Source organism: Aquarana catesbeiana, linkage group LG02, assembly GCF_042186555.1.
Source record: "Aquarana catesbeiana isolate 2022-GZ linkage group LG02, ASM4218655v1, whole genome shotgun sequence".
In the NCBI taxonomy this organism is placed as follows: domain Eukaryota; kingdom Metazoa; phylum Chordata; class Amphibia; order Anura; family Ranidae; genus Aquarana; species Aquarana catesbeiana.
In genome coordinates this window covers 336,091,201-336,118,034 of record NC_133325.1, presented here as the reverse complement: position 1 = coordinate 336,118,034, position 26,834 = coordinate 336,091,201, and the positions used below count along the sequence as shown (strand labels likewise).

The 26,834-nt window shown below is 39.5% G+C and overlaps 1 protein-coding gene and 1 pseudogene across 3 annotated transcripts in view; both read left to right on the top strand.

Moving 5' to 3' along the window:
• The window catches only part of ARHGAP6 (Rho GTPase activating protein 6), a 368,531-nt gene that overhangs the window by 287,359 nt on the left and 54,338 nt on the right, over positions 1-26,834 (top strand). For all 3 annotated transcript variants that reach the window (XM_073614845.1, XM_073614846.1, XM_073614847.1), the window contains exons 4-8: positions 3,819-4,075; positions 17,840-18,035; positions 18,494-18,549; positions 21,311-21,461; positions 24,696-24,844. In XM_073614845.1, the coding sequence (XP_073470946.1) occupies positions 3,819-4,075; positions 17,840-18,035; positions 18,494-18,549; positions 21,311-21,461; positions 24,696-24,844 (809 nt within the window). The remainder of the gene's footprint in view (positions 1-3,818; positions 4,076-17,839; positions 18,036-18,493; positions 18,550-21,310; positions 21,462-24,695; positions 24,845-26,834) is intronic.
• On the top strand, positions 12,574-12,684 carry LOC141130888 (U2 spliceosomal RNA; annotated as a pseudogene).

The following is a 26,834-nucleotide window of genomic DNA, read 5'->3' as shown; positions in this document are numbered from 1 at the left end:
CTTGGAGCTTACATACAGTATCTCACAAAAGTGAGTACACCCCTCACATTTTTGTAAATATTTTATTATATCTTTTCATGTGACAACACTGAAGAAATGACACTTTGCTACAATGTAAAGTAGTGAGTGTACAGCTTGTATAACAGTGTAAATTTGCTGCCCCCTCAAAATAACTCAACACACAGCCATTAATGTCTAAACTGCTGGCAACAAAAGTGAAAATGTCCAAATTGAGCCCAAAGTGTCAATATTTTGTGTGGCCACCATTATTTTCCAGCACTGCCTTAACCTTCTTGGGCATGGAGTTCACCAAAGCCATTTAGACATTAATGGCTGTGTGTTGAGTTATTTTGAGGGGACAGCAAATTTACACTGTTATACAAGCTGTACACTCACTACTTTACATAAGTGTAATAGCGCCAACTTCCTCCACCCAAATGACATCACTTCCTGTATGCAATTCACATATATGATTCATTGATTTCAGTGAAGTTGTCCTCCTCCAATGCCCCCCATTCATACCCACCCCTGAATTTTTCAGTGTGGCGGGGGTTACTACAACTAAGGGGCTATGACATGCACGCATCAAAAGTGTCCGACTATTCCACCTCTTTCCACCCAGCTCCTCCTTTCATAGAATACATGCTACAGCTTCCATGAATCAAAAACAGTATGTATGAATAGAGAATGGGTGGATCAATGATAGTTCACCTCCTCCTTTCATAAATCATGTGTCAGAAATTTATAAGTAAAATTAATATCAAAGTTACCTTTCTTCTTGATAGAGGAGGTACCGCTCCTCAGATATAAAATTGATTACGTGAAACTGGAAGTAATGTCCTTGATGACGCCCTGGGGGAGGGACGAAACGCGTTGATGCATTTCCATTTTTCTAACCACTGACACCACTCCCGCCCTCCGTGGAATGCATGCCGACCTGCAGCGAACCCAGATGAGCTCATTCTCTGTCCTATACCTGTTATCAGCAATAACAATAACCCCCAAGACCCTCTATGTTTGGAGTTCCTGCTGAGGAGTCCTAGAGTTCCACCCTACCAACACCAGATTACAGCGTGTTTGACCCCCAGACTGCAAAGCTGAGGGTCTATTATTTCTGGTGAGTGGGGACACAAGAGGGGAGTCTGGTACATGACACAGCAATTTCATATGAGGCACTTCAGCACTTACTACTTATTTGGAGCACCTTAGCACATTTCAAGAGACTGTGTTACATATTGATATTTTTCTTGTTGTTGTTTATCACTAATATATAGCAACTGTAAGCGCTGTATTGATTTTTATTTGACATTTTTGAGGTTTTAGCACCTTATGGACAGCAGCTGCAGGTCCTTATCACATATATGTCTTTCACATTCACAACATAGCATGGTTTTATTTAAAAATACTTAACAGGCTATGTCTTATTTCTCTGTTTTCTGGAATGTGTCCTCTACCTCACACAGTTGTGTAAATCATAAAATATCTTTTTTTATTTGCATTATTTTTTTTATATATAGACAGTTCATTGCAGAATCTCTGAATTATGTGCTCAGTGTTCTGAAACTTTTTTCAAATTCTTTCAAGTGAATGATCACAGGAATTACATTTCTGACACAATGTGTTTTATATTAAATGTTCTTGCTGTTGATTGTCTTATCTTAGTTAGTTTGCAGTGCTGGTTTAAGTTAAATAACAAAAACATTTTTACCATATAATTCACCTTTGTTTTCATAAAAGTGGTGTTTTTTCATAGTTGTTTGGCCAGGTCAGTGTTTTAGTAATTGAATACATAGATAAAAATACATATATGTGAATTGTCTTACCCGCATAACAGCTTGGTCACCGACCCAACCCCAGCCTTCTGATTGGACCAACTGGTGAGTTTATTATACCCCCCTCTGGGCAGCAAACACCCAATGGTAATCTGGCGATATACTAGTAGAATTTAATTTGTTTTTGAAATGTTTGTTCAATCGTCCACAAGGCGATTTTTTTTTTTTGACTCTCTCGCAGGAGAGAGTTGAAGATTTTTTGTCATGTGTTGCCAAATTCTACTTGTTTTTTCTTGGAAATCATAAGCTTTTAGTTTGGGGCTGTATGGAAGAGCAAAACAAATAACCTGGCATGATGATCTTGCATGGTGACATGCATAATCAAACATTACCGGGATTGAATGTTAGCTTTCAAAACAATCGAACTGTGTTATTCATAAGTCTGGTGAGTAATTGATAGTGTGTCGTGCACTCTGCCAAACAAAGTTTAACAAATTCCATATCTTGTGAAACAAAATACTACCTGCATATGAGCAGATTGCATGCTAGATTGACAGGACTATGTAGACCAGCGATGCCTAATTGGGTTAAACCACTGGCCCTTCTTCTGTGAGAGCACCATGTGGTATACTGGGTTTTCTGAGTTGCATGGTATGGTATATATAGACTGAAGTTAAACTGTGCAGTTCATAAGTCTGTGTATGTTATACACTAGGCACTGTGGATCCTGGCTATACTGCAAGGAAATATTTTTATTCACAAACACAAGCCAGTGATAAGTCAAATAAAGGGGGAGATAGGAACAGGCTCACTCAGTTATTTAACAGACCACCATCTTCTGGCAATCCAATGGCAATCCTTGCAGCTTGTATATCCAAGTAAGATAACACAGTGAGCTAAAAGACAAAAGCCAGATAGAGTAGAACATCATTTAATTCATACTATATTAAAAAGTGACCTATAGCTTACAACAGATTCAACCAAATGTGCATTCTGTAAAAATGGCCTTGTGGGAATGTTGAGGTGGACCTCCTGCCATTACTGACAGGTTTAGGGGTCCACACCATGCCTCAGATTTATGGTGGTGCCAGAAGAGGGGAAATTGATAACTTTCCAGACAACCAAAAAGTACTTTGTCCCTGCCTGCTCCCAGTGACACGGAAGCAGGGAGAATAAATACCCATAATTGGCTCTGTAGCCCAAGCAAACTAAGGATGAAGCAAAGGCTGTCAAAAATAGCCAATGGCAAGAAGGGGTGTGGAAAAGACTCTGATCCAAATATGCAGATGGCAGACATTTTGTCAATGTAATAATTAAAGTGGCCAGCCAGATAATTATAAACAAGGTCACATAATCACCATGTCACCACTGATGTGGCTATCACTTGACTTTGTTTATGTGAGTCACATAGCTGTGTTGGAAGACAAAGTCATATGACATTTGTCAAGGAAATCTCAAGTCCGCATGATGAAAGTTGAGGCTAATTTCAGTGAAGGTGAAATTGGTAATTTCATTGCAATTTTGCTAAATTACTTTATTTATTTTAATTACTCCTCCTACTAAAGAGTAATACAAGAGCTGAAAATACCTATTTTGAAAAAAATGCTACATTTTATATCCTTCAAGCTTAGTCATATGATCTCTGCAGAAGGAAGGATTGGCTGATCTTACCATTTTGCAGTGATCATATGACTCCTATGATAGGGCTTTGACATTCACTTATGCAGCTTCCAGTAAAGGGAGCATGAAACAGTATTTTGTCCAGGAAAGTATTTCACTCCTTTGTTACTGTATTATATATCCTTTCTATCTTGACTATTAACATAACTTTGCGTTTACTGTTGAGTATAGATCCACTTTATTAAACTGTATATCAACATGTGAGACATTAGCCTTGTACTTGACAGATGGCTTTTAAAATGTCAAACTGTGGGAGAATGTGCAAATGGTTTTAATGCTATGTCTTGTGGGTATAAAGCTCTTACATTTAATAGGTGTAAATGACATGGCTATATATTCATATTTTTCTTTCATTCTTTATTTTAGAATTCTTGCCACAGGCATTTGGAATGCCATTATCACAAGTAATAGCCAATGACAGAGCTCACAAGTTAAAGCAAGATTCTCACAAAGATGAGCAGAAAGAGGTGTCTGACTTTGTTACTTCCATCCTGCCATTTGGATCAAGGCGGCAGAATAAAGAACTCTCTAGTAGTAATTCATCTCTTAGCTCTACTTCAGAAACACCAAATGAATCTACATCTCCAAATACACCAGAGGCTGCACCTCGGGCACGCAGAAGGGTGAGTTCATACTGCCATGCATAAAAGCAATAAAAAAATATGTTGTCCTTTTTTTAGTGAGATCAGTATGTAATACTAAATATATTTATGTTGATTTAATTTCCTGTTGCATCTCTGGGGCAGGAAATAAAGGGAAATCTACCCAGGGGACATGGATCTGGTTTCAACCACTCCCTAATCTATTCCATACTCAAAACTAGAAAAAAAAAATGTGCGAAAAAATGGCTAAATTCATGTACTTTTCATTCTACTTGCGTCTAGAGATCAGGTACCTCAAGACTTTAGATGCCTATCATTGTAGTCCTGCATTTTCAAAAGCTCACCGGTTATTTCAGCGACCATAAAAAAAAGTCTCAAGAAACTCTGAACTATAAATTCTGTTGGCCAGTTTCCTGGCTGGTCCTACTTTACTCTGAGCTGCAGGTATAGGTAAGGGGCAGCAGTCCCTGAATCCATGTCTGTGAATGGATGAAGTATACAAACATGCATGTTTATGAGGGACTTTTTAACAGTTTCATTTCCTGTTGATTTGACTCCCTGTTGCATCTCTAGGGCATGAAATAAAGGGAATTCCCCCTCAAGGTACACAAATCAGGTTTTAACCATTCCCTAATATATTCCCTACTTAAAACTAAAAAAAGTTTTGGCTATACATACACTTGAAATGTTTATTTTTTTTAAAGATTTCTTTTTTTTTTATAGAGACTGTAATACAGATACAGTACAAAGCAATTAAGCAAGCAATTATAATAGTGATACTGTGGTTTAATACCTTTAAATCTTCAAAAACACATGAAAAAAAATTCACCCCAAACTATTATAGTTGCCTTTTAAATGACTAGACTAAGATAACTTTCTATAAAGTATTAAAGTGTATAAAAGGACAATTTTTTTAAAGGTTAGTTTTTGATAGGGTAGGGTTGGAGTCCCGGTTGTGTTTCTAATGATTTTTATTGCTGTCTGTTTTACCCCTGGGGAGATTCATCCTGTTTTTCTAGTAACCATTGAGCAAGAAAAGAGAAAATCCCCCAATTGGGACATCTGTACAATAACATGATGGTGTTTCAACTATTTCCCACTCTATCTGAAGCAAAGAAAAGGATTTTTGACTTTATATACAATTTAAGAGGCATCAATACAATCATAATATAGAGGGGGTGCAGCGCTAAGTCAATGTTCAGAAGTCACTAATAAAATAATCACATAAAAGTCCACAAATAAAATGATAGCTAGAAAATCCCCACACAAACTTATGTGAAAAGGATTTGTATGCACACTTGTCACCTCTGTGAGGGGGTGCAAGCCTGCTTACTGGAACCTATTGACCCTCAAAGTATAGAGGGGTCAACAGCAGCATACAAGGAATCAAGGACCAGATGAAACAGTACTAACAGTGACAAGGGCCAGGTGAAACAGTACCAATACAGTATCAATACAATCATAACAAAGCTCTATCACATGGGCCAGGTACATAAAATAAAGGCCATGTCTAGTTAAATAGGCCCGATGATCCTCATACATACTTGCGTTTTTGTGAGCCATACAACCAATTATAGCAATCTAACAATATAGGGGTTAGACTAGATTGCAAATGAAGACCACATTTGAAACTCATTATTTTTGCAAATTTTAATGAACATCCTGAAAACATTAGAATTGCTGTTCATGCCTCCAGAGATTTTCAACATATTTGCAAATTTTAGCAATCACTGAAGACAGAAAAGAGAGCATACGTTCCACTTTGTTTGTACCATAGCTTGGTGCCACCAAAGTAGCATAAGGAAATATTGGCAGTTTCTTTGGGGCAACTGTCTTGCCAGTGACAAGCAGATATATTAACCTCATGTCATGCCCAACTGCAAGCAGCATTAATAGTATATTAGTCGCAGGTTTTATTCTGTAATGTAATTGTTTCCACAAGTTTAGCCAAACTTTGTGCTACAATAAAATGTGCAAAATTTCTTTCAGGCTCTAATCGGAGTCATTTGGTCTTGTCTGCTAATCCTGGGAAGAGACTTTAAGTCTGGGCAAAATAAGATTGCCATTTACAGAGATGTGACATGTAAAATTTTCAGGGGGTGCCCATTTTCTGCAGTCTGTGTCTCAGTCTCCTGCATCTTATCTATCCTCTTAAAGAAAAAAGAAAATAAACAGATCACATTTCCATGCCTGTCTCCTAAAGACATCTTTGCCCTCAAGAGCACAGAGCCATACAGTGTATTGGCTAGGACTCCTAAAAATTCCCTTTTTCAGGACGCCAAAAAAAATGATGTTTCATAGGAGGCTTTATAATAGTTCTTTCTAATATTTTCTTAAACAAAATCAATATCTTATTATACAGTTAAATAGCTACAGGGATCCTAGTCCATCTGTGGCCTGCTAATTGTAATCCTGGTGGGAAAATGTTTCCCCTAGGTATTTTATTGGTCACATTGATCCATCCTGTTCACCTTCAACTTTTTGTTTTCGCAGCACATTCACCGATATATAAGTAGCCATTACTGTTTGGTTACAGAACATAGATTGCTTAGGTAAAGGCAAGTTTTCTCTTGATTTCACAGTTTGCCTAGCATATTGAAGCAATAAAGTGATAAAACTCGATGAGGTAGTACAGTTGTCAGCTTTTAATTGCTACCATACGTGATAGAAACCAGAGTTTTTTTGCAGATGTTTAGGCCACATTTATGCATTTATAATCGCTAACTTCCCAAACCAGACTGTTAAAATACTTAGCTTTTTCCAGAACTCTATTAGGGCTTGTCTACACATTTGTATATATCTAAACTTATTTTCTACCACTACAAGTCAGTTGAAATGGAAAATCAGCTCAGGAAGATGTTGGGAGCAGGTCAGAAGCATCTTAGAAAGTGGTCAGAAGAAACTCTGAAGCATTCCAAATGCAAGCTGATTGCAGGTGAATGCAGGCTCCATTTCACAAGCAGTCCAGAACCCTTTGAAATTAAATTGACCCTAAACCTAAAACCCCATTGCAATTTTAGAAAAAATAACCCTTTCATTGAAAAAATAACTTTGGGGTTGCCATGGCTCTAACAGTAATACTATATGAGCTATATATAAATGTTCAGGAACTTAATTTGGTCACTCCTCTTCAACATCTCACAGTAGCAGAATTATTTCAAGCATGTATGAGCATTTAAGAAGCATACTAGAAGAATTTTACATGTGTATTCAAGATTCAGGCATTTTTGTTTTAGTCAATGGAAAGCACCGGGGGGGGGGGCAGTTCTAACAGGCTAAGAAACATATGAAATGTGTAAAGAAAAATGCTCAAAAAGCTTGATTTGAGAATTTACAGCCATTTCCATTGAAGTCTATGGGACCAAAAATGCCCAAATCTGCCTCAAATGTAACTAATTTAGCTTTTGGAGCATCACACATGTTGCTACAGGTATCTGACTACTCATGAGTGAACAGCCATCATTGTAATATATGGGATTTGATTTTGGATGTTGAAAGTTTTGGAACTCCAAGCTACTAAGTGCTCAGGAGTGAATGTTGCTGCAAAACAGAGCAGGTTCACACAATAAATTATTCTGATCCTCTGGTATAGGAGATAAGTATACATGAGCAAATCTTGCTTGGGTTCAGTTCATGAACAGTTTTGCAAATCTTGTTGGAAGCTTGAAAAATTTGCATCAAACCCCATTAAAGTTTATAGGGGCAAATTTGTTATTCAATTCTGGCTATTTGTAGGGCTAATAAGCAAGCTATTATCAAATAAAAGACTACTGTGATCCAACACTTTTATGGAAAGGGGGGTGGTTTATCCACTTCTTCAGATTATTGGCTCTTGTGAAACAGCTGACTGGGTGAAAGGCAATTCACGGTTTGATTATTTGTACTTCTGGGGGCAAACATGCAAAATGCTCGGCGAAAAGTTTGCAAACTTCACAAATCTCGGGGATTTGCAGTGAACCCATGGTAACGGTGAACCTAAACCTCATCTTGGGAGATAAGCTAAATTCAAAGATCTTGGAAATGTGACAGTTTTTTAAAAGGTAAAGATAGGTTAACAGTTAAAAACTAAATAAAACTAAAGGAAAGGTTCTTAGTACAGAGTTTTTAAAAATTAATATTAACAAGAAATACAAAAGTATATTTCTGTTTTATTTTAGTCTCATGTATATTAATTTTGTTTCATCCAAACATATTACATTACTGCATTTAGAAATAAAGTTAAATCTGATCCCCAGGCTGTTTTTGCGCTAAACCTCCCTTTTCCTCTATACAACAGCCATTGCTATGAATTTTCACTGTACATTGCTCCTGGGCTAAAAGAAAACATTGTTTTGTTCCCAGTGAATTAATGATTTTTTTGTTAATAAAACTACTCCTTCCTTGGACGCTAGGATGCGCTTTATTTAACAATGCGCCTTATTTAACAAAAATATAAAACAAATTCCTGAACTACAACACTACTCCATATAGCCCCAGAAAATACAGGTATAAAAATAAATGTCTTTATGGTGCAAGTAGTGTATGGGCAACCTCCTTATAGCAGAGAAAAAACACTGGGATGCATAGCCATGAGTCCACTACACCAGTCTTTATCAGGTTTGTCAGTGGTTGACTCCGGTAAGCTTCGTTTTACAAGATGTAGCTCCTCCAGAGAGACAGAAGAAATCCCTGCATCAAGAAAAACAGACACAGCAGAGGGTGCAGCATTAAAATATTTTTTGTCTGATAAAAACTAATTGGCAATTCACATGAAGTAAGTTTGTGAAGGCATGTAGTGCATTTGAAATCAGAACATCCAGGGAACCCTGCAGCAGAGGTATTCAGTGCAGGTATTGTGCAGCACTGTTGCTGGACGTTTAGGGGTAGCTATGCTTACCTGGCCTGCAACAGTGCTGCACAATTCCTGGACTGAAAGACTTTTCTACAGGGTTCCCTGGATGTTCTGATTTCTTATGCTCTATATGCCTCCACAAACTTACTTCATGCGAGGTGCCAATTTGTTTTTATCATACAATACATTTTTTAATGCTGCACTTAGATTGTGCCCTCCGCTGTGTGTGTTTTTATGTCCAGGAAGTACAGGTGCCAGTTCAGATCACTACTGAAGATGCATCAAACTTGAAGTAATGATTGCAGTCCATTAAAAATCCTCTTCTTCATTTAAATCCTTTTTAAAAAAAACATAAACATGCAGTAACAGAAAGACTGCTTACGCTGTATACCACGTAAGTATATCATGCCATCATACTGTTTACTGCTGCATTGGTTTAAGTAAAAACTGTCATCTATTACAATCACAATGTGCAGCTGAATATAATTGATGACTAATCATCTCAAGTAGTTAACAATCCACAATGTCAGATCTAAAACCAAAACACATAAATTCTGTGTTTTATTTTGTTCTGTTGGTAAGTATGTCCTTAATAGTATTAATGGAATAGTAGATTTAGATCAGTATATTTTGGTTTTAGATCTGACATTGTTGATAACAATTACTATTAAAAATTATAGTATAGATATATAGCCCCAAAATGTTTTTTTAATCCAAAAACTACATTATGCATTAAAGTAAAACTATAGGCAAAAGTTTTTTACATTTTGGATAGAGTAAGGTAGGGTTATAACTCCTTTCAGTTTTTTGGATTTTGTGCCATCTGTGCCCCAGGGAGATTTTTCTTCACTTTCTGTCCCATAGCCAAAACAGGACAGGAGTGTGAGAGCAAAGTGAGGGAGTGCCTGATTGTCACCAGGGTGACCAGAAATACCAGAACTAGTGTCCCCATTAGAGGGTTTTCCTTCCCGTTCCTGTTCTGGCGACAACCCAAGACTTGGGCATAGCTTTCACTTTCACTCTTGGTGTTAACGGTCACCAGGACAAATAAAGATGGTGAATCTCCATAGTGGGGGCACAGACAGCAATGAAAACCTGACAGTTGTTTAATCCCTCTATTCAAAACTAGAAACAAACATTTTGCCTTTAGTTATACTTTAATGACACAGTCAACATGAGTTTTTATTTTTTTTTGTTGGTCTTCATCTGGATCTTAGATTCTTGGACTTCTATTTTCCTTGCAAACAAACCACAAAGTCACAGAGTTCCAGATCAAATAAATAGAGAACTTGGCCAAGAAGCAGTTACTTGTGATTAACTTTTCTTGCTGTGGGAAATAGTGAATATTTTGGAACATAAAAATGAATTGCGAATATTATCTTTCTTAATCAAGGCAGATGACTTGCATCAAGCACAACGCCCTCCTTTTTACCACAGAGCTTTGTCTGAAAGGACATAAACTTGTTTTTACAAAAAAAATTAATACATATTATCATGGCTGTCAGTAGTGCCTAAAGCACAGAACATCAAAGGATTGACTGAGATGAGTGTGATAAAAATTGGCTAAATTCCTGTACTCTTATCTCTACTTGTGTCTAGGGATCATAAAGGTACCTCAATATTTTAGATGTCCATCATTGTATTCCTGCATTTTCAAAAGGTCACAGTGTAGTTGAGCGACCATAAAAAAATTCCCAAGGAACTCTGAACTATAAGTTCTGTTGTCCAGTTTCCTGGTTGGTCCTACTTCACTCTGAGCTACAGGCTTGGTTAAGTGGCAAGAAAAAGAACCACTGCTCAAGGTGTGTGATGAGAGACTAATTGTAGAGTCTCATAGAGTGCCACCCCCGGCTCGCCTCCGTGGGAAACTTGGAAAGAAGAAAGAAATGGCTGCACATCCAGAACTCCCGATTGCCTTTTATTGTTCACAAGGATAACACCAAATACACCAACATATGGTCACGTAGATGCATTTCACACATACATCTTGTGCTTAATCATTACCAATTAGATGTATGTGTGAAATGCGTCTATGTGACGCATTTCACAGTTCTGGATGTGCGGTCATTTCTTTCTTCTTTCCTTGGTTAAGAGGCAGCAGTTCCTGAATCCATGTCAGTGAATAGTTCACACAGGGGTTGATTTACTAAAACTAGAAAGTAGATATATGGTGCAGCTGTGCATGGTAGCCAATCAGCTTCTAACTTTGTTCAGTTAAAGTAAAACTATAGACAAAACTCTTTTTTTTCATTTTGGATACAGCAAGGAATGCTTGTAACCCCTGTCAGATTTGTTTTTGCTATTTGTGTCCTATTGAAGAGATTTCCCTTCACTTCCTGTCCCAAAGCCAAAGCGGAAGTGCGGGGAAATCCCTGCTATTTAAGGTAATTCCTTGGGCACCCCCAGGTCACCAGAGCTAGTGTCGCCATTGAAAGATTTCCCCTCTATTACTTTCCTGGGGACAACCCAAAATTTGAGATTTTCTTTTACTTTCACTTTCATTGATAATGAAAAATAAGACAAATAGAGAGGGTGAATCTTCTTAATGGGTGCACAGAAAGCAATAATAAATGACAAGTAGTCTAATCACTCTACATTCTATCCAAAACTAAAAGAAATGTTTTGCCTTTAGTTATGCTTTAAGCTTTGAGAAAAAACCTGGAAATTGATCGGTTTTTATGCAGAGCTGCACCAGTTTTAGAGGAGATCCCAATCAACCTCACAGTTCGATAGACTCTCCAGTCACAGGGTCACTGGCACTGTGATGCCACATGCTCCCCCATATCTAGAAATACCAGGTATTTCCTTCTACTCCCTGTATTGGTTTATTTATGTATTTATTACATGTACTTATATAGCACCAACAATGTATATATATATATATATATATATATATATATATATATATATATATATATATATATATTACATTCACATCATTCCTTGCCTTTAAGGCGCTTACAAGCTAAGGTCCATGACTCACATTCATACATACTAGGGCCAATTTTGACAGGAGCCAATTAACCTATCAGCATGTCTTTGGAGTGTGGGAGGAAACCAGAGTACCCTGAGGAAACTCAGGCAGATAATGTCATGATTGGAATTTAGGCCTAGAACTCTAATGGTGGAAATGCTAACTTAGCCATAGCTCCTAATTGTCCCTGATTTCGAGGGACTGTTCCTAATTTGGAACAAAGTACATTTGTCCCTCTTTCCTCTTCATTTGTCCCTCATTTTGGTCTGATCTATATAGTTGCATATAAAATGCACGTTTTACCCTTCAAAAAGTGTTTCCCAGTGATAAACCTTTCATCCAATTTCTAAATTGCTGCATTGTGGGTTTGTACTTGTGGGTTTAACTGATCATTTTTTGTATAATTCACCTTTAAGGGGATGCAGCAGGGGGTGTGCCCTATGCCTACATCCTTTTGCTAATAGGTGTCCCTCGTTCCCTCGTTCCCATCTCAAAAAGTTGGGAGGTATGACTTAGCCATTGTGCTGTCCAGCTTTAAGGTCTCAAAAATATTAACAGGCTAGTTTGTTTTTTTCTGCCCTGTGCAAGTGTGGATCTTTCATTGGTCAAGGTGGTATGGGATAGCCTGTAAGTAGGCTTGCAATATATCACACAGAACTGGCAGGTAGTCTGTGAGTCAGCGCTCACTGGCAGCTATGGGGTGGGCCATAAGGAATCGCTTCTCTGCCTTTTTGGCTAAGATCAAGTGTAGTATCTGACTTATCAGTTGTTAGAGAAAGAACCCTGATTCTCTTTTGCCAATTGGGGAGTGAGTTAGTATTTCCTTGATGTAATTAGGTGGGAATGTTGAGGGCGGTGGGAGGGCCTCTTCTTCCTGGATTGAATCTGCCCTTGTGCACAAGGCTTGTCCCCAGTTGTAGGCAAGGCTCTCCCTAAGCTCTCTAAGTTCTGATGCCTTCCTGGTAAGGTTGGAGAGGCACTGGTCTGGCGGAAGGTTGAGCTGTGAAAGAAGCCTGTGCTGTATGTGCCCCTGGTGTGTCAGTCCAGGGGTGCCGTAGAACTCACAGGTGGGGACGTTCATCTTGAGTTTCTCTGGCACCGAGGTCACTGTACCATATACACACTTTTTTCACACCTGCCTCTAGGGCCAGGCCTTTTGGCTGGGACCAGAGGAATTTTTGATTCCTTGCCGAAAGGCCTGCCATGGTATTGCACTATGGCACTTAAGCACTTCTCCACTTCCCTTTCCCCACTTTTATTTATGCACTTTCTCACTCACGATTAGTAGGGTGTTGATCCTTGGGCCTTCCCTGAAAGTCTTGGGAAGGAGGGTACATGGCCTTTTGGTTTGGTCCTCCTTCTCATTGGGGTCTCCTTTTGGGGGAGCCCCACCTAGTACTTGGGGTTGGTCTGTTTTGACAGGCTTCCTAGAGAACAGGTTCCATCTGGTTTCGGCCAGGTGAGCCAGTGAGTACCTCAATCCCTGTCAGAAGCCTTGCGCTCTGAGGGATCAGGGTAAGGGTCCTTCCTCTTCGGAAGAGTGCTATGTGTACACCCTGTGCACTTTTTGCACCAGGTGTTAGTTTGAGAGTGTTTCACATACCACAGGCTTAAAAAGGAAAAAACAAAAATAAGGAATCAATAACGGGGGGATCAAGATCTACTTCAAATAAAAATTAGTCGATAGAGGTAAGGTATATCAAAGAAAAGATCCACAGATGGATGGGGATAGCACACAGCCACCAGCAGCTCCTCAGCAGGAAATGGGAATTCCCTCAGACAAAAACAGCAGAAAGAGGGCACCTTGGTCAGTGTGATTGTTAAAAAAAAAAATTACACTTTATTCTGATACACTTACATATAAGTATCTTGCAAGCTGCACACACGGTGGGTGTGGATCACCGATCAAGCAGCCAGCCGTCAGAAGGGATGGGAAGACCGCTGTGGGGATAGGGTTTGCCTTAAGTAGGAGGCTAGGCCTCGAAGCGCATTGCGACCCGCCCCTGTCCTGTTTGGTTTTCGTGCTAGCCTGTGAGAGCGGGTGTGAGAGCCGGAGACGCCGCTGGTTATACACCTCCACACGGCGGGTCCCCACAGCGGTCTTCTCATCCCTTGTAATGGCTGGCTGCTTGATTGGTGATCTACATCCACCCTGTGTGCAGCTCGCAAGATACTTATTTAGTATGTCAGTGTATTAGATATATGTACTTATATGTGAGCGTTATTTGTTTTAACAATCACCCTGACCCAGGTGCTCTCTTTCTGTTTAAGTAGGCTTGCTATCAAGGTATTCTTTAATATATATGTCCCAGTTGTAGGCCCCCATAGATTAGCATAAGTGTACCCTGTACTGAGACATTGCACATGTGTGCAATTAAAACCTCTGCATTTTGTAACATTAAATACATGTGGGCTTTTATAAGTAACTGTTAAGCCTCGTACACACGATCGGATTTTGCCCAGACAAAATCTCAGACTTTTGTCCGAAGGCGTGTGCCTGGATTTTGTCTTGCATACAATTGGAAAGGAATTGTCAGCCAACAAACACGAATGTAGTGATGTATTACGAGGTTTTTCAGCTCTTTAGTGCCACTCTTTGGGCTCCGCCTGCTAATTTCGTGTTAGTAGAAGTTTGGTGAGTGTTGATTGGCGCTTTTCATTTCGCGCTTTTCAGTTTGTGCTTTTCAGTTAGTTTCTGAACGGCTGTTCGTCAACCAGACATGTTGCGGAATCGGAGGAGATAGCGTGCTATTTATTATTGGCCTTGGAGTTATTGCTTTGACCCAAGTCCAGGAACAGGAGAAGGAGGAGTTTTTGGACCAACAATTGGTTGCTTTATTATTCGTGACCAATTATGTCATGTGCCTTTGCTGCAGGACCTCCAGGAGAATAATCCAGATGTTTTTCGGAATTATCTCCGTACGATGGATCCCTGCTTTCACCAACTCTTGGCATTGTTAACCCCCTATACTAGGAAGCAGGACACATGAATGAGGCTTTTATTTGATTTTTTGGTTGAATAATAATGATTTGATTTGTTATGTTTTCTATATTTTTGGATGCATAGAATGCACTTTTTGGTTAAGTTCTATTGGCAGATAGCATGTATCATTTTATTTGTTTTCTTTTTTTAATGCACAATAAAAAAATTGTGGAGAATAATACTTGGCTATGTGTTTTACTTCAAATGACAGTTTGGGAGTAGGCAGTTACATTTAAAAAAAATACAATGTAAAATTGACAAGGGACACCAACATAGTTGTATCTTTGATCTTAAAAACTACGGGATAATGGTGTTGTGGTAACTTGCCCCAAAAAATAAATAAATATATATAGTATTCTTGATATCACTAGAAAAAAAAGCCTTTGAAAATGTGTTTGCAATAAGTCCATCAATATCACCAGCAAAGCCAGCCATATCACCAGCTTCATTATTATCCCATTAAATAAGAAGAGAATGTGCGCTGCATTTTGAGATTTAATAATTTGCCACGTCACGAATGTTAATTCTCCATTACGAATGCTAGTTTACAAGACCGACCGCTTCTGGTACACACACTCGGGAAATCTGACAACAGACACTTGTCCGCGGAAAGTTTAAAAACCTGCCATCCAAAATTTGTCTGCGGAAAATCCGACAACAATTGTCCGATGGGTATCAGGGTATACCACCCCTTGGAGAGTACATATGATGATTTGTATTTGTGCATTTTTTGTTCTGTTTTTTCATTTGATGTATTTATGATATGTATAGACGACTTACGTCTTTTTATTCTATATCATTAAAGTTATTTTTTATCATAGAGTTGGTGGTCTGTTAAAGTCCCATTTAGGGGGTATTTTTCCTTGTTCTATTGCATGGGACCACCATACTCTACATTTGATATGGTGGAGGTCTCTCTTTTTTCCAACAACAATTGTCCAATGGAGCGTACAAACGGTCGGATTTTCCGTCTACAGTCTGTCATCACACATTTCCTGTCGGAAAATCCGATTGTGTGTACGCGGCTTTAAGCAGTCTTCTGCTAGAACTTTTACTGGATATGAATTGATAGAGCACAAATGTTTTTTTTCTGCATTACCTTACACATAGCTCCCAACTGTCCCTGATTTGGAGGGACTGTCCCTGATTTGGAAAAAGTCCCTCTGTCCCTCTTTCCTCCTCATTTGTCCCTCATTTTGGTCTGATCTATATATTTGTATATACAAATCACTTTTTATCCTTCACTGTTTCCCAGGGCTAAACTTTTCATCCAATTTCTAAATTGCTGCATTTGTAAATTTCAAAAGCCAATATAAAGGAATAGTAGTGGTAAAAAAGCACTTGTGGGTTTGACTAATCATTTTTTTTGTACAATTCTTCTTTAAGGGGGCATGGCAGGGGTGTGTCCTATGACTACATACTTTTGCTAATAGGTGTCCCTCATTCCCATCTCAAAAAGTTGGCAGGTATGCCTTACATGAGAGCATTAAAGCATTTACCAATTTTTGTTCCTGTTATGCTTATGTTAATGTAATTCAGTCCTGCAAACTCACATGTCCTAACACTAAACCAATGTTGGCTGAAGCCAGTAAACTGATCATACATTTATTACATTTGCAAATCATGGGGAGGAAATTGGACAACAAGAGAAAACCTAATACAGATAGTGCCCTATGGGGAGTGAAACCTCATGTTAACATGTTAACCACTAACCCACCATGCTTTCCCACAATGTCAAAACTTAAAGTGTTACTAAACCCAGGACCCTGCATTCACTATATCTAGTCTCCCACAGTACACAGAACATGGAAATGTAATTATTTTAGTAAATATAAACTGAGAAATACCTTTTCTCATCAGCAGCATATAACAGTCTTGTGACTCCTATCAGTGTCTGGCCGAGCACTGGTTAAAGCTTGTAGGAGAAGTTTTCATTCTCCTCTGACTGTCCTATGAGGCTGCATGACTTCTGACCCTGTGTCTGGACAGTGCTGATTGGCCCTGTGCTAATCACATGCACCCTCCCAAAAAAAAACTCAACTCTCTAGCAATACACATCAAACTGAGCATGTACAGAGTGCCCCAGAGGCTTTGTCCTATCAGAGGGTGGATTGGGGACTGTGGAATAAGGGGAGGATGAGAGAAGACAGGATCAAACAGCCATTACACAATGTGGAGGATTGACCCCTTTGGTTCCACAGTGAGTATAGCAATCATGCTTTACTGCATATACAGACTGATTTTACTGTTGTGGGTTTAGTAAAACTTTAAACTACTAACAGAAAAAAAGATATTTGTGCAGTCATGATTGTTTGCATCAGGGAACACAAATATAGCTGGTGGTGGAGGGAGCCAGGAGCTCCCTTAAAGAGGAGGTCCACCTAAAAAAAAAAATATTAAAAGCCAGCAGCTACAAATAGTGCAGCTGCTGACTTTTAATAAATGGACACTTACTTGTCCAGGGTGCCCGCGATGCCGGCAGCCGAAGCCGATCAATCGCTCGGCTCTCGGCTGCTGCCGCCTCCATCCTCGGTGAGAGAATCAGAAAGTGAAGCGCTGCGGCTTCACTTCCGGGTTCCCTACTGCAAATGTGCAAGTCGCGCTGTGCGTCCTAACTGGTCCCCGTCCTAACTGGACCCCCCTGGTCCCCTCAAATGTGACATCGGACCGGGGAGGGTTCCAAAAAGCGGAGGTTCCATTTTCGCGTGAACCTCCGCTTTAAGCTTATTTTGTAGTAAAAACTGTAGTGATAGAGAAAATCCACCCCAGAGGTGACCACATTTTTTCTTGAGCGTTCATGGTCAGGCTAGGTTGTGAACTGTCAGAAAGTGCCTACAGGCATATAATTGTTCAGATGGGTGTACATTCTCTTTTATCAACAGACACCTTAACTAGAACCAATCAAACAAAATATAAACATATAATTAGCAAAACAGTGAATTGGGTGTGTATACATTAAAGGTCCTAAAAACTAAAAGCATTGTTTCTGCCTTGCAGGGTGCAATGTCTGTGGACTCAATTACAGATCTTGATGACAATCAGTCTCGACTATTAGAGGCTTTACAGTTGTCTTTGCCAGCCGAGGCTCAAAATAAGAAAGAAAAAGAAAGAGATAAAAAGCTCAGTCTGAACCCTATCTACCGACAAGTTCCCAGGCTTGTGGACAGCTGCTGTCAACATTTGGAAAAGAATGGTAAATTTCAAACTGATGTTTCCAGGGGTTACATGACATTGAAATGCAGCTCTAAACTTGATTTAAAAAAATAACTTTAATGAGTATGTTACACCAGCTATTCATATTCTTGATATGTATCTATGTGTACCATATACTTGTGTTTAAAAGTACCCTGTTCTGTTTGCATTGCTTCCTTTGTATGAAATATCTGGTAAACCTGCCAGTCCCTCTGTTTTCCTATTTCAAACTGACCACGCTAGGTCTATTTCATTACATGCATGCTTGTGCTATACAAGCATTTGTGTTCATGCTCTGATTGTTTAGAGTGTATTTTGATAGTAAGATTGTGCCTTTTATTCAACCATCATCTTATGTCTGTGTCCATTGGGGTATAGAATATAGGTACTCTGAGGTGTGTACCGAATAGGGATTGTTCACTGTGCAAGAATAAAAAAATGATATTCTATTATTTTTAGGTCTACAAACAGTGGGGATATTTAGAGTCGGAAGTTCGAAAAAGAGAGTACGACAGGTAACCCCAATCTTACATACAGTTCTTTTGTTCATTCATTTCATTTGAGTGTTACAATGCTAAAAAAAAAATATTGGTGTTACATTTAGAGAATAAAGTGTGATTTACTTTTGATGTTTATAGCCCCATTGAACTTTCAGTTTAAACCAGCTAAGTACATCCCAGGTGTATCAGAAGTTGTGCAAAAACGGAATTAAAATGTATCTCTCTGCAGAGGTCCAACATGCCTCACCATCTCTATAGCTCTGCATTCTACAAAATTTCTGATTAAAAAGAGAACTAACTCTAACTCAGCAGGGGGTGAGCGGGAACTCTGCAGAGAGAACACTGCTTCATGCAGAGAGCAAGGTTGCTTGACCACAGCAGGGGACAGAAAAGAAATCCAAAATAAACTGTAAGGTCCCTTTCAAACGGGCTGTCTGATCAGGTCCGCCTGTCAGTTTTTCAGGTGGACCTGATCGCACCCTCCATTCACCTCTATGGAGCGGTGGATGTCAGCGGTGACATCTCTGCTGACATCCGACACTATCTGATCCTGTCCGCAAAATCCACATGGATAGTGGTCCTATTTTCCATCCTTCTGGTGGATCTGATCAGATATAATCGGGTGAAAATGGACAGGTGGTCCGTTTTCACCCGATCTTCCCACAGAGGAGAGCGGGACTGGGTCCGTCTCCGCTCAGCACAGTGAGACGGACCTGTCATCCACCTGCTCAGTGGGGATCAGCGGAGCGATTCCCCAGCTGAGCAAGCGAAGTCCATCCAAGGGAGGCGCCCATGTGAAAGGGGCCTAAGACTTTGGCTACCTTTTGTTTTGATGCACCTACTGGAGAATGTATTTAACGACTTAAAACTGAAAGTTCATTTGTGCTTTAATCTTTGAGACCCCTGACTGTTTTATTAAAATGAATGTGGGAATTGTAAATGTTAGAGCTATACATAGATGTAGAAGTTACATGTCCCTATGGATCTAATTAGTAATTGTTTTACTATGTTAAAGGAGTTCAGCAGCTTATCATCAATGTTAAAAATTCTGCTTCTCAACCATTGACATCAACTTATTTTTCCAAGTCTGTCATTAGTCCTATTGCTGATCTTGTATATCATTCTGCAACAAGAAATGTGAATTAATTCATACATTAAAATGTGATTTTGGAGGTTTACAAGGGCCCAGATATTATGAATTGTGAAAATCTAAAGCCCATACAATATTTTCAGAGAAAATGGCGAGCATGTTCTTCTTCTATAAACATAATAATAATTTGACTCAAAAAAGTTGCACTTGTTTGACCATTTTTGATTATAGCAACATGCAAATATGTGCTAGAAAGAGAGATGAAAAGGGAGTGGAACCCATTGTATCCACTGTAACAAACTCATGCTAATGTGAGTGCTACACTACTAATATCACAAATATTGTATGTTCTCTAAAGGCGATAATGTGAATTGACATTGTCCTAAATATTGGACATACATACACTAGTGTACAGCAGAGCATGCAGTGCCTTACATGCATAAGAAGCAGTGGTAATGTATTCTGATTCTTGGGGTCAATATTTTGTGCTTAAAGTGGTTGTAAAGGCAGAAGGTTTTTTTTAGCTTAATGCATTCTATGTATTAAGATAGAAAACCTTATGTGTGCAGCAGCCCGCCTAATACTTACCTGAGCCCCATCTTGATCCAGCGATATTGCACGAGAGTCTCGGTTGCCCGGGACTCTCCCTCCTCATTGGCTGGGACAGCAGTACGGCACCATTGGCTCCCGCTGCTGTCAATTAAAGTAATTGAGCCAATGGGGGGGGGGGGGGTTAGCAAGGCCGAGTCTTGGCTCCATGTCTGTTTTTTTCCACTTTAACCCAGATTTTTTTCAACCTTTTAACATGAAGGGAGCATTGGAAAAACTTTCCAGGTTCAGGAAACCCCTGCTAAAAATTACTATATTTACAGCTAACAGTACATTAGTATGGTGGTCACTGGGAAAATATCTCCGTATATTTGGGAAGAATTCCTCCTTACGGATAGCTTAAAAGATAACTGTTGTCAATAATTACTCCTTTAAGAGGCAGAAGTTGCTCATTGCTTAACAAACCCTTAGAAGCATCTGGAGAAACCCTGGTGTTCCTCTGAATCCTGATTGAAGAAGGTTGCCTTAACCAAATAACCCAAATCACTCTAACACATGTAAAAATACTGAATTATCAGAAATCAATATATATATATATATATATATATATATATATATACAGTGGCACGTCGAGCCCGTGCCACTACTTAAAATGGCAGTCTAGGCCAGATTTTGCAGGAAATAGGCACACTAATGATGCACTAATGCAGGACAGACAAAGGCCCTGCCTGTGAGGATGTAGCAGTGGGAAGCTCCGGGGGAGACAGTCAAGCTTACAAAGGCACAGAATTTTGTACTCGAGCACTGGGACTGTGTGTTTGACGGTCTGGAGGACCAAGGCATGAGGTCTGAGAGGTGAAGCTGCAAAGAGGGCCAAAAGGCTGAATTCTATGTTTTGTTGCATTGATGGTGAGAAACCCCTGCATGGGAAACTATTCAAGTGTGAACTTTTTTCTTTGTTTTAAATAAAAGTGGCCAGAAAAAGCCTTGAAACATACTTCTGACGTAGGGAAAACTCACTGTTTGACGCTACCAATGAACTACAAATTTCCCAACTTGTCAAAATATATACATTTAATTTCTTTACTTTGCCTTTAAAGTTTGCTAATAGCATTTTCATTTTTTTTTTTTTTTTAGTTACGTGAAGAGTTTGATCGTGGAGTTGATGTTGTCTTAGAAGAAGAACACAGTGTCCATGATGTTGCTGCCCTATTAAAAGAATTTCTTAGAGATATGCCTGACCCTCTATTGACCAGAGAACTTTACACTCCTTTTATACACACTATAAGTAGGTAGAAGTGCAGTATTTTCATGCTGTAGTCTTAATCAATGACATTTTAAATCACAATGGGGTATGTTTCCAGAGATGTAGAAAAGGCTAGTACTACTTTATAAAGTTTAACGGTAGTATTATGTCACAATGTTGCAAATAGAATTGGGAAAAAATCCAATTTCTTAGGACTTACATCTGTTCGAAAATTGCTTTTATTTTTAATACAGTTATTACATCTATTTCCTCCAAGGCAAAACACAGTAACATCTCACTGTAATAGCTAAAATAGCTAATAGTGTAAATCATAGCATTAGCAACCATATTTCATAGTTCTTAGTGAACAAGGGTAAAATTGGTTTGGAGACTTATGAAAGTGCTCTCCGTGTTTATACTTTATAGTAAGACCTTGGATTGCGAGCATAATTCGTTCCGGAAACATGCTTGTAATCCAAAGTGAATTTCCCCAAAGGAAATAATGGAAACTCAGATGATTCGTTCCACAACCAGTCCTTCAGTTTATAGTCCATATAAAAATATTATAGCAATGTGATGGGTTGTGTAACCATAAAATGTCCATACACAAATGACAGCCTCCACAAGGGGATTAGAAGCAAAATCCAGCAGGAGCTACAGAGAATATAAGAGAAGAGAGACGCCTCTAAAGGCCCATACACACGATCAGACTTTTTGACAACAAACATGCAAATTACCTGTTTTAAGGCAACATCCGACCGTGTATACGCTCCATCGGACAAACTTTTTCGGTTTTCATCGGACAAATGTTGGCTGTGCGAACAGACAAACTTGGCGGCAACAAAAGTCCTACGTTGGCAAGTCCGATCGTGTGTACACAAAACCATCGGACTTTAGTACAAAGTACAAACACGCATGCTCAGAACCAATGCAAAAGATCAGACAGCAATACAGAAGTTAACCAAAGGGTGGCGTCGGAGAATTAAATGTCCTCTTTTGAAGTGTGGCCAGTACATTGAAACGCCACTACGTTCGTGTTTGTTGCCTAAAAAGTCCTGCCGTGTGTATGCATACCAAGTTTACGGCCAACGCCCTTTGGACAGAAATCCATGGAAACGTTTTTTTAAAGTCTGATCATGTGTACGAGGCTTAAGTGTAGCAATATGGTTACATTTTATGAAGGTACAACAATTAGCAACTCACATGGTTTATGATTAAAACAGGCACATCTAAGTATGCAGGCATCCGGGGTAAAGCTGTCACTTAGAGGCGCTTCTCTTCTCTTTTATACTCAGTTGTGACATGACACTACTTGTATATCACGACATTGCTTGTTTATCAAGATAACGTTTATAAAAAAAATTTGCTTGTCTTTCAAAACACTCTCAGACCAGGTTGCTCTCAATCCAAGGTTTTAATGCATGTGCTTTTAAATGAAAGTCCCTGATCTTGGTAGAGGAAACTTACAATGTATGGGGTGGTAATCGTATGATTTTGCCTCCAATTAGACTTTGTGAGTATGGACTTAAAGTAGAACTGTGGCCAAAAATGTTGATTGTTTTAGCAACCTCTGTCAGGTTTTTATTACTGCCTGGTTCTCCAATGACAATTACTTGCTCTTCCAGAGATAGTGGTTTTTGGGAAATGAAGTGAGGGGAAATCTCTCTAATAGTGATGCAAGCAGCAATAATTCTGTGTCCCCCTCACTGTGTCAGTGGTCATTGAGCATGGGACGCAGGCAGGCAGAGGAAAATCTGACATAAGTTCTAACACTTTCCCACTCTATTTAGAAATAAAAATAATAACAATTAGGCTTTATTCAATGTACTTCAATGATATTAACCATTAACACCTTGAAGACTGTCAGTATACAGGCGTGGGGTGGGTTTCTTGCCATGCATACCTATTGAGGCTAGTTGATTTTGCTATGTAATTATGAAATTCACTTTGTAGCTCTGCTAATGACAGTTTAAGCTCTCAGCACTAGAGAACATGTCTCTTCACAGGAGGAATGTTTGCTTTTAGAAGTCTGGATTCAGTAAATACATGCAGAGTCATTCAGCCATAGCTTGCTTTTATTTACTCCCCCTATATATTCTAAAACTGCACTCCAGGCAAACAACTAAATACGCAGATGATATACATATAGGTGGATGCTTCGCTTTGCCAAATTATTTTTATTCTTGTCCGTCCATTCTAGAAATTTACAAATCCCTGCCACGCAGCACAGCCAGGGGATCACCATCCTAAGCCTGCTGACTAGTCAATGAAAGAGCAGCAATAAACTAAAGAGGTAATTCCTCTGCTCACTCTGCTCTTCTCGCCTATCATCATCTTCCTTTTTGCATGCAGCACATCTGATATGTTCTTAGTCGTGCTCCGTCCCCACCCAATCTGAGTGCTGCTATAAAAGAGTCTACAATAGGCTAATATCAAATCAAGTTTGGCTATTTGCATTGTTTATATTAAAAGATATATATATATATATATATATATATATATATATATATATATATATATTAAAAGCTGTACCACCTTCCGTCTTACACAGTTGAACAGACTCCTTTCCTGTACTGAAATGCCTTACTCTGATTTCACTGCACACTCTGAGCTTCTCAGAGTATGGATTATACATTAGAAGCTGCAGCAAGTCATTGAGAGCCTGCCTCATTTCTAGGCTAAAGAGCGTGCAGCATCACCTAGCCCTGTCCCGATCTTTTCAATCATTGGAAGCACAGCATCACATGTGAACATTACCTAGGACAGTCTTCATGCAAATGCAGCCTGCTTAGGAGCTCCCAATCCTCCAGACTGACATCCACCAATCAAGGCATTTTTATATTAGCAGTACACCTCCCAAGAGCCAATCAACTACTTGCATTGGGGTGGAGGGTTCTTGAGAGGAGTACAGAGGAAGAGAGCGGTGATGTTTTCAGGAAGCTATGTACAGCATCCTGCTGGCCCCTTCCACTGGCCGTGATCTGTCCGCATTGTATGTTATAGCTGTTATAGCTGCAAAGGGTGGGCCAAGTCAATATTGAAGCCTATGGACTAAGACTGGGATGCCATTAAGGTTAATGTGCGTGTAAAGGCAGATGTCCCAATACTTTTGACAATATACTGTATATTGCATTTTGCATTTGCACTGCCTTATAAAGTTTGTTTACCAACTGAAAAACTCTGTTCTTTTTTACCCATTAAAAAAAAAATTGTGGTTTGTACAGAGATATTAAAAGTCATTTTCACATAATGTAATACTAACTTGTGTTTTTTCAGTGTTAGATCCTGAAGATCAACTTGCCACTTTACAGCTTCTCATTTACTTGCTACCTCCTTGTAACTGTGACACTCTGCATAGATTGTTGCAATTCCTATCGACTGTGGCTGGCCACGCGGAAGATGCAGTTGATAAAGATGGTCAAGAGGTATGTGTCCAATGTTTTTGTTCCATGTGTAGACTTTATAGCTATAATGTTAAGCTCCCAGCCTGCCGGAGGTTTGTGGTATATAAGCAAAGGTAATGTGGAAGTACAATATATTTATTTGTGGTCTAGAATTTGTGTAAAGAAAGAATAGGTGAATGTAAAGAAGAAAGACTAGGTCAATGTAAAGCAATGTAGGATGAGTTGTACATAAATCTTTGGTCAGGTTATAAGTGCCTGGATGACAGTTCACTTAGGGAGACACTGTCATCAAGAAACACTTTTCAGGCTGCGCACATGAATAATATTGGTTAGAATAAGAACTTACTAATGTGCCTTTTGTCAGGAATGAAGTTTATTCCAACTTCAGACACTTCCAGACAACCACACTGATTCCCCGCTGCTGGCCCACCATGGTGTCCATCTGCTGCCTGCGAAGCCTCTAGCACTCTGGGAGTGGCAGCAGGGAACAGATTGAGTTTTTTCTGCCTATGCTGAGCACCTAAATGCACTGCTGTCAGAGATAATGTGCAGGCACTTAACTACATTATGGGATTTATTAACTAAAATAAGCTGTTCACTTTACAAGGGAATTTTCTCTTAGCCTAGTTTATGAGTTGCAGCTCTGCTAAATTCCATCATCCAGTCATCTGCAAGCAAGACATACTGTTTTTTTTTTCCTTCCACGTGATTGAGATTTCTTTGTAAAGTGAATTTTCACCACATTCACTAAGCTAAAGAAAAATTCCCTTGCCTAGTGAACAGCTCAACTGTCTTTAGTAAATCAATCTCAAAGCTTCAAGTGTTGAAGCTTCACAGGCAACAGCCAGTCACCTTGGTGACATCAAGGCCAGTACAGAGTCTACTAAAGAAAACTTCTGATATTCAGAGGGTGAAGAAAAGTACAGAGCTATTACTGATAAAAGGCAGCCTTAAAAGTAATACCTGATGCAAGTGTCTCTTTAAATCTGCCAATATGTTTGCAGAGTAAAGCTGGCCATAACAGATTACTCCATTCACACAAATGAGGTAGATGGAGGAATCCACCCTCGTCCGGACATTGTATTCTGTCAGTGGCACCCACAGCTGTCAGAATACACTGATCAGTGGCTATAGCCTACTGGCTGCAGTCACTGATCAACAACAGTTTTCAAACATGTCCCTTTGACAGAACGCAATCAAATAACCAACTTCTGTCAAGCAGGTACAGCCACACACTGAATTTGGCTGGTTCTTCTGAACTGATTAAATTTTGATCAGCGTATGGCCAGTTTAACCACCTTCTGCCCACCATATAGACAAATGATGGTGGCAGGATGGATCTCTAGTTCTGGGACCACGTCATATAATATTGTCCCACTCTTGGTGTGTGGCGATTGGCAGTGGGCTGTGTCCCTGGGACATAGCGCATTACCGATCTCGGTAAAGAGCCGATGACAAGGCTCTTTACCCATGTGATCAGCTGTGTCCAAGCACAGCTGATCACATGTAAACAAGGAAATGCCAGTTATAGGCTTTCCTCTCCTCACACTGACAGAGTGTGAGGAGAGGAGAGCAGATTAGCAGCATTTCCTCACAGGGGAGATCTGCACATATAATCAGGGCGCACTGATTATCAGGACTCCAATAATCAGTGCAGCCCCAACAGTGCCCAGCAGTGATGCCAATCAGTGCCCATCAGTGATGCCAATCAGTGCCCATAAGTGATGCTTGTCAGTGCTGCCTTTCAGTGCCTATCAGTGCCACCAATCAGTGCCCATCAGTGCCACCTATCAGTACCCATCAATGCCACCTACCAGTGTCCATCAGTACCACCTAGCAATGTCCATCAGTGCCACCTATCAGTGCTCATCAGTGCTGCCTATCAGTGCTGCCTATCAGTGCCCATCAGTGCTGCATATTAGCGCCTCCTCATCAGTGCCCTTCAGTGCCGCGTCATCATCAAGTTTTTTTAGCAGAAAATAAAAAGCCCAGTGGTGATTAAATACCACCA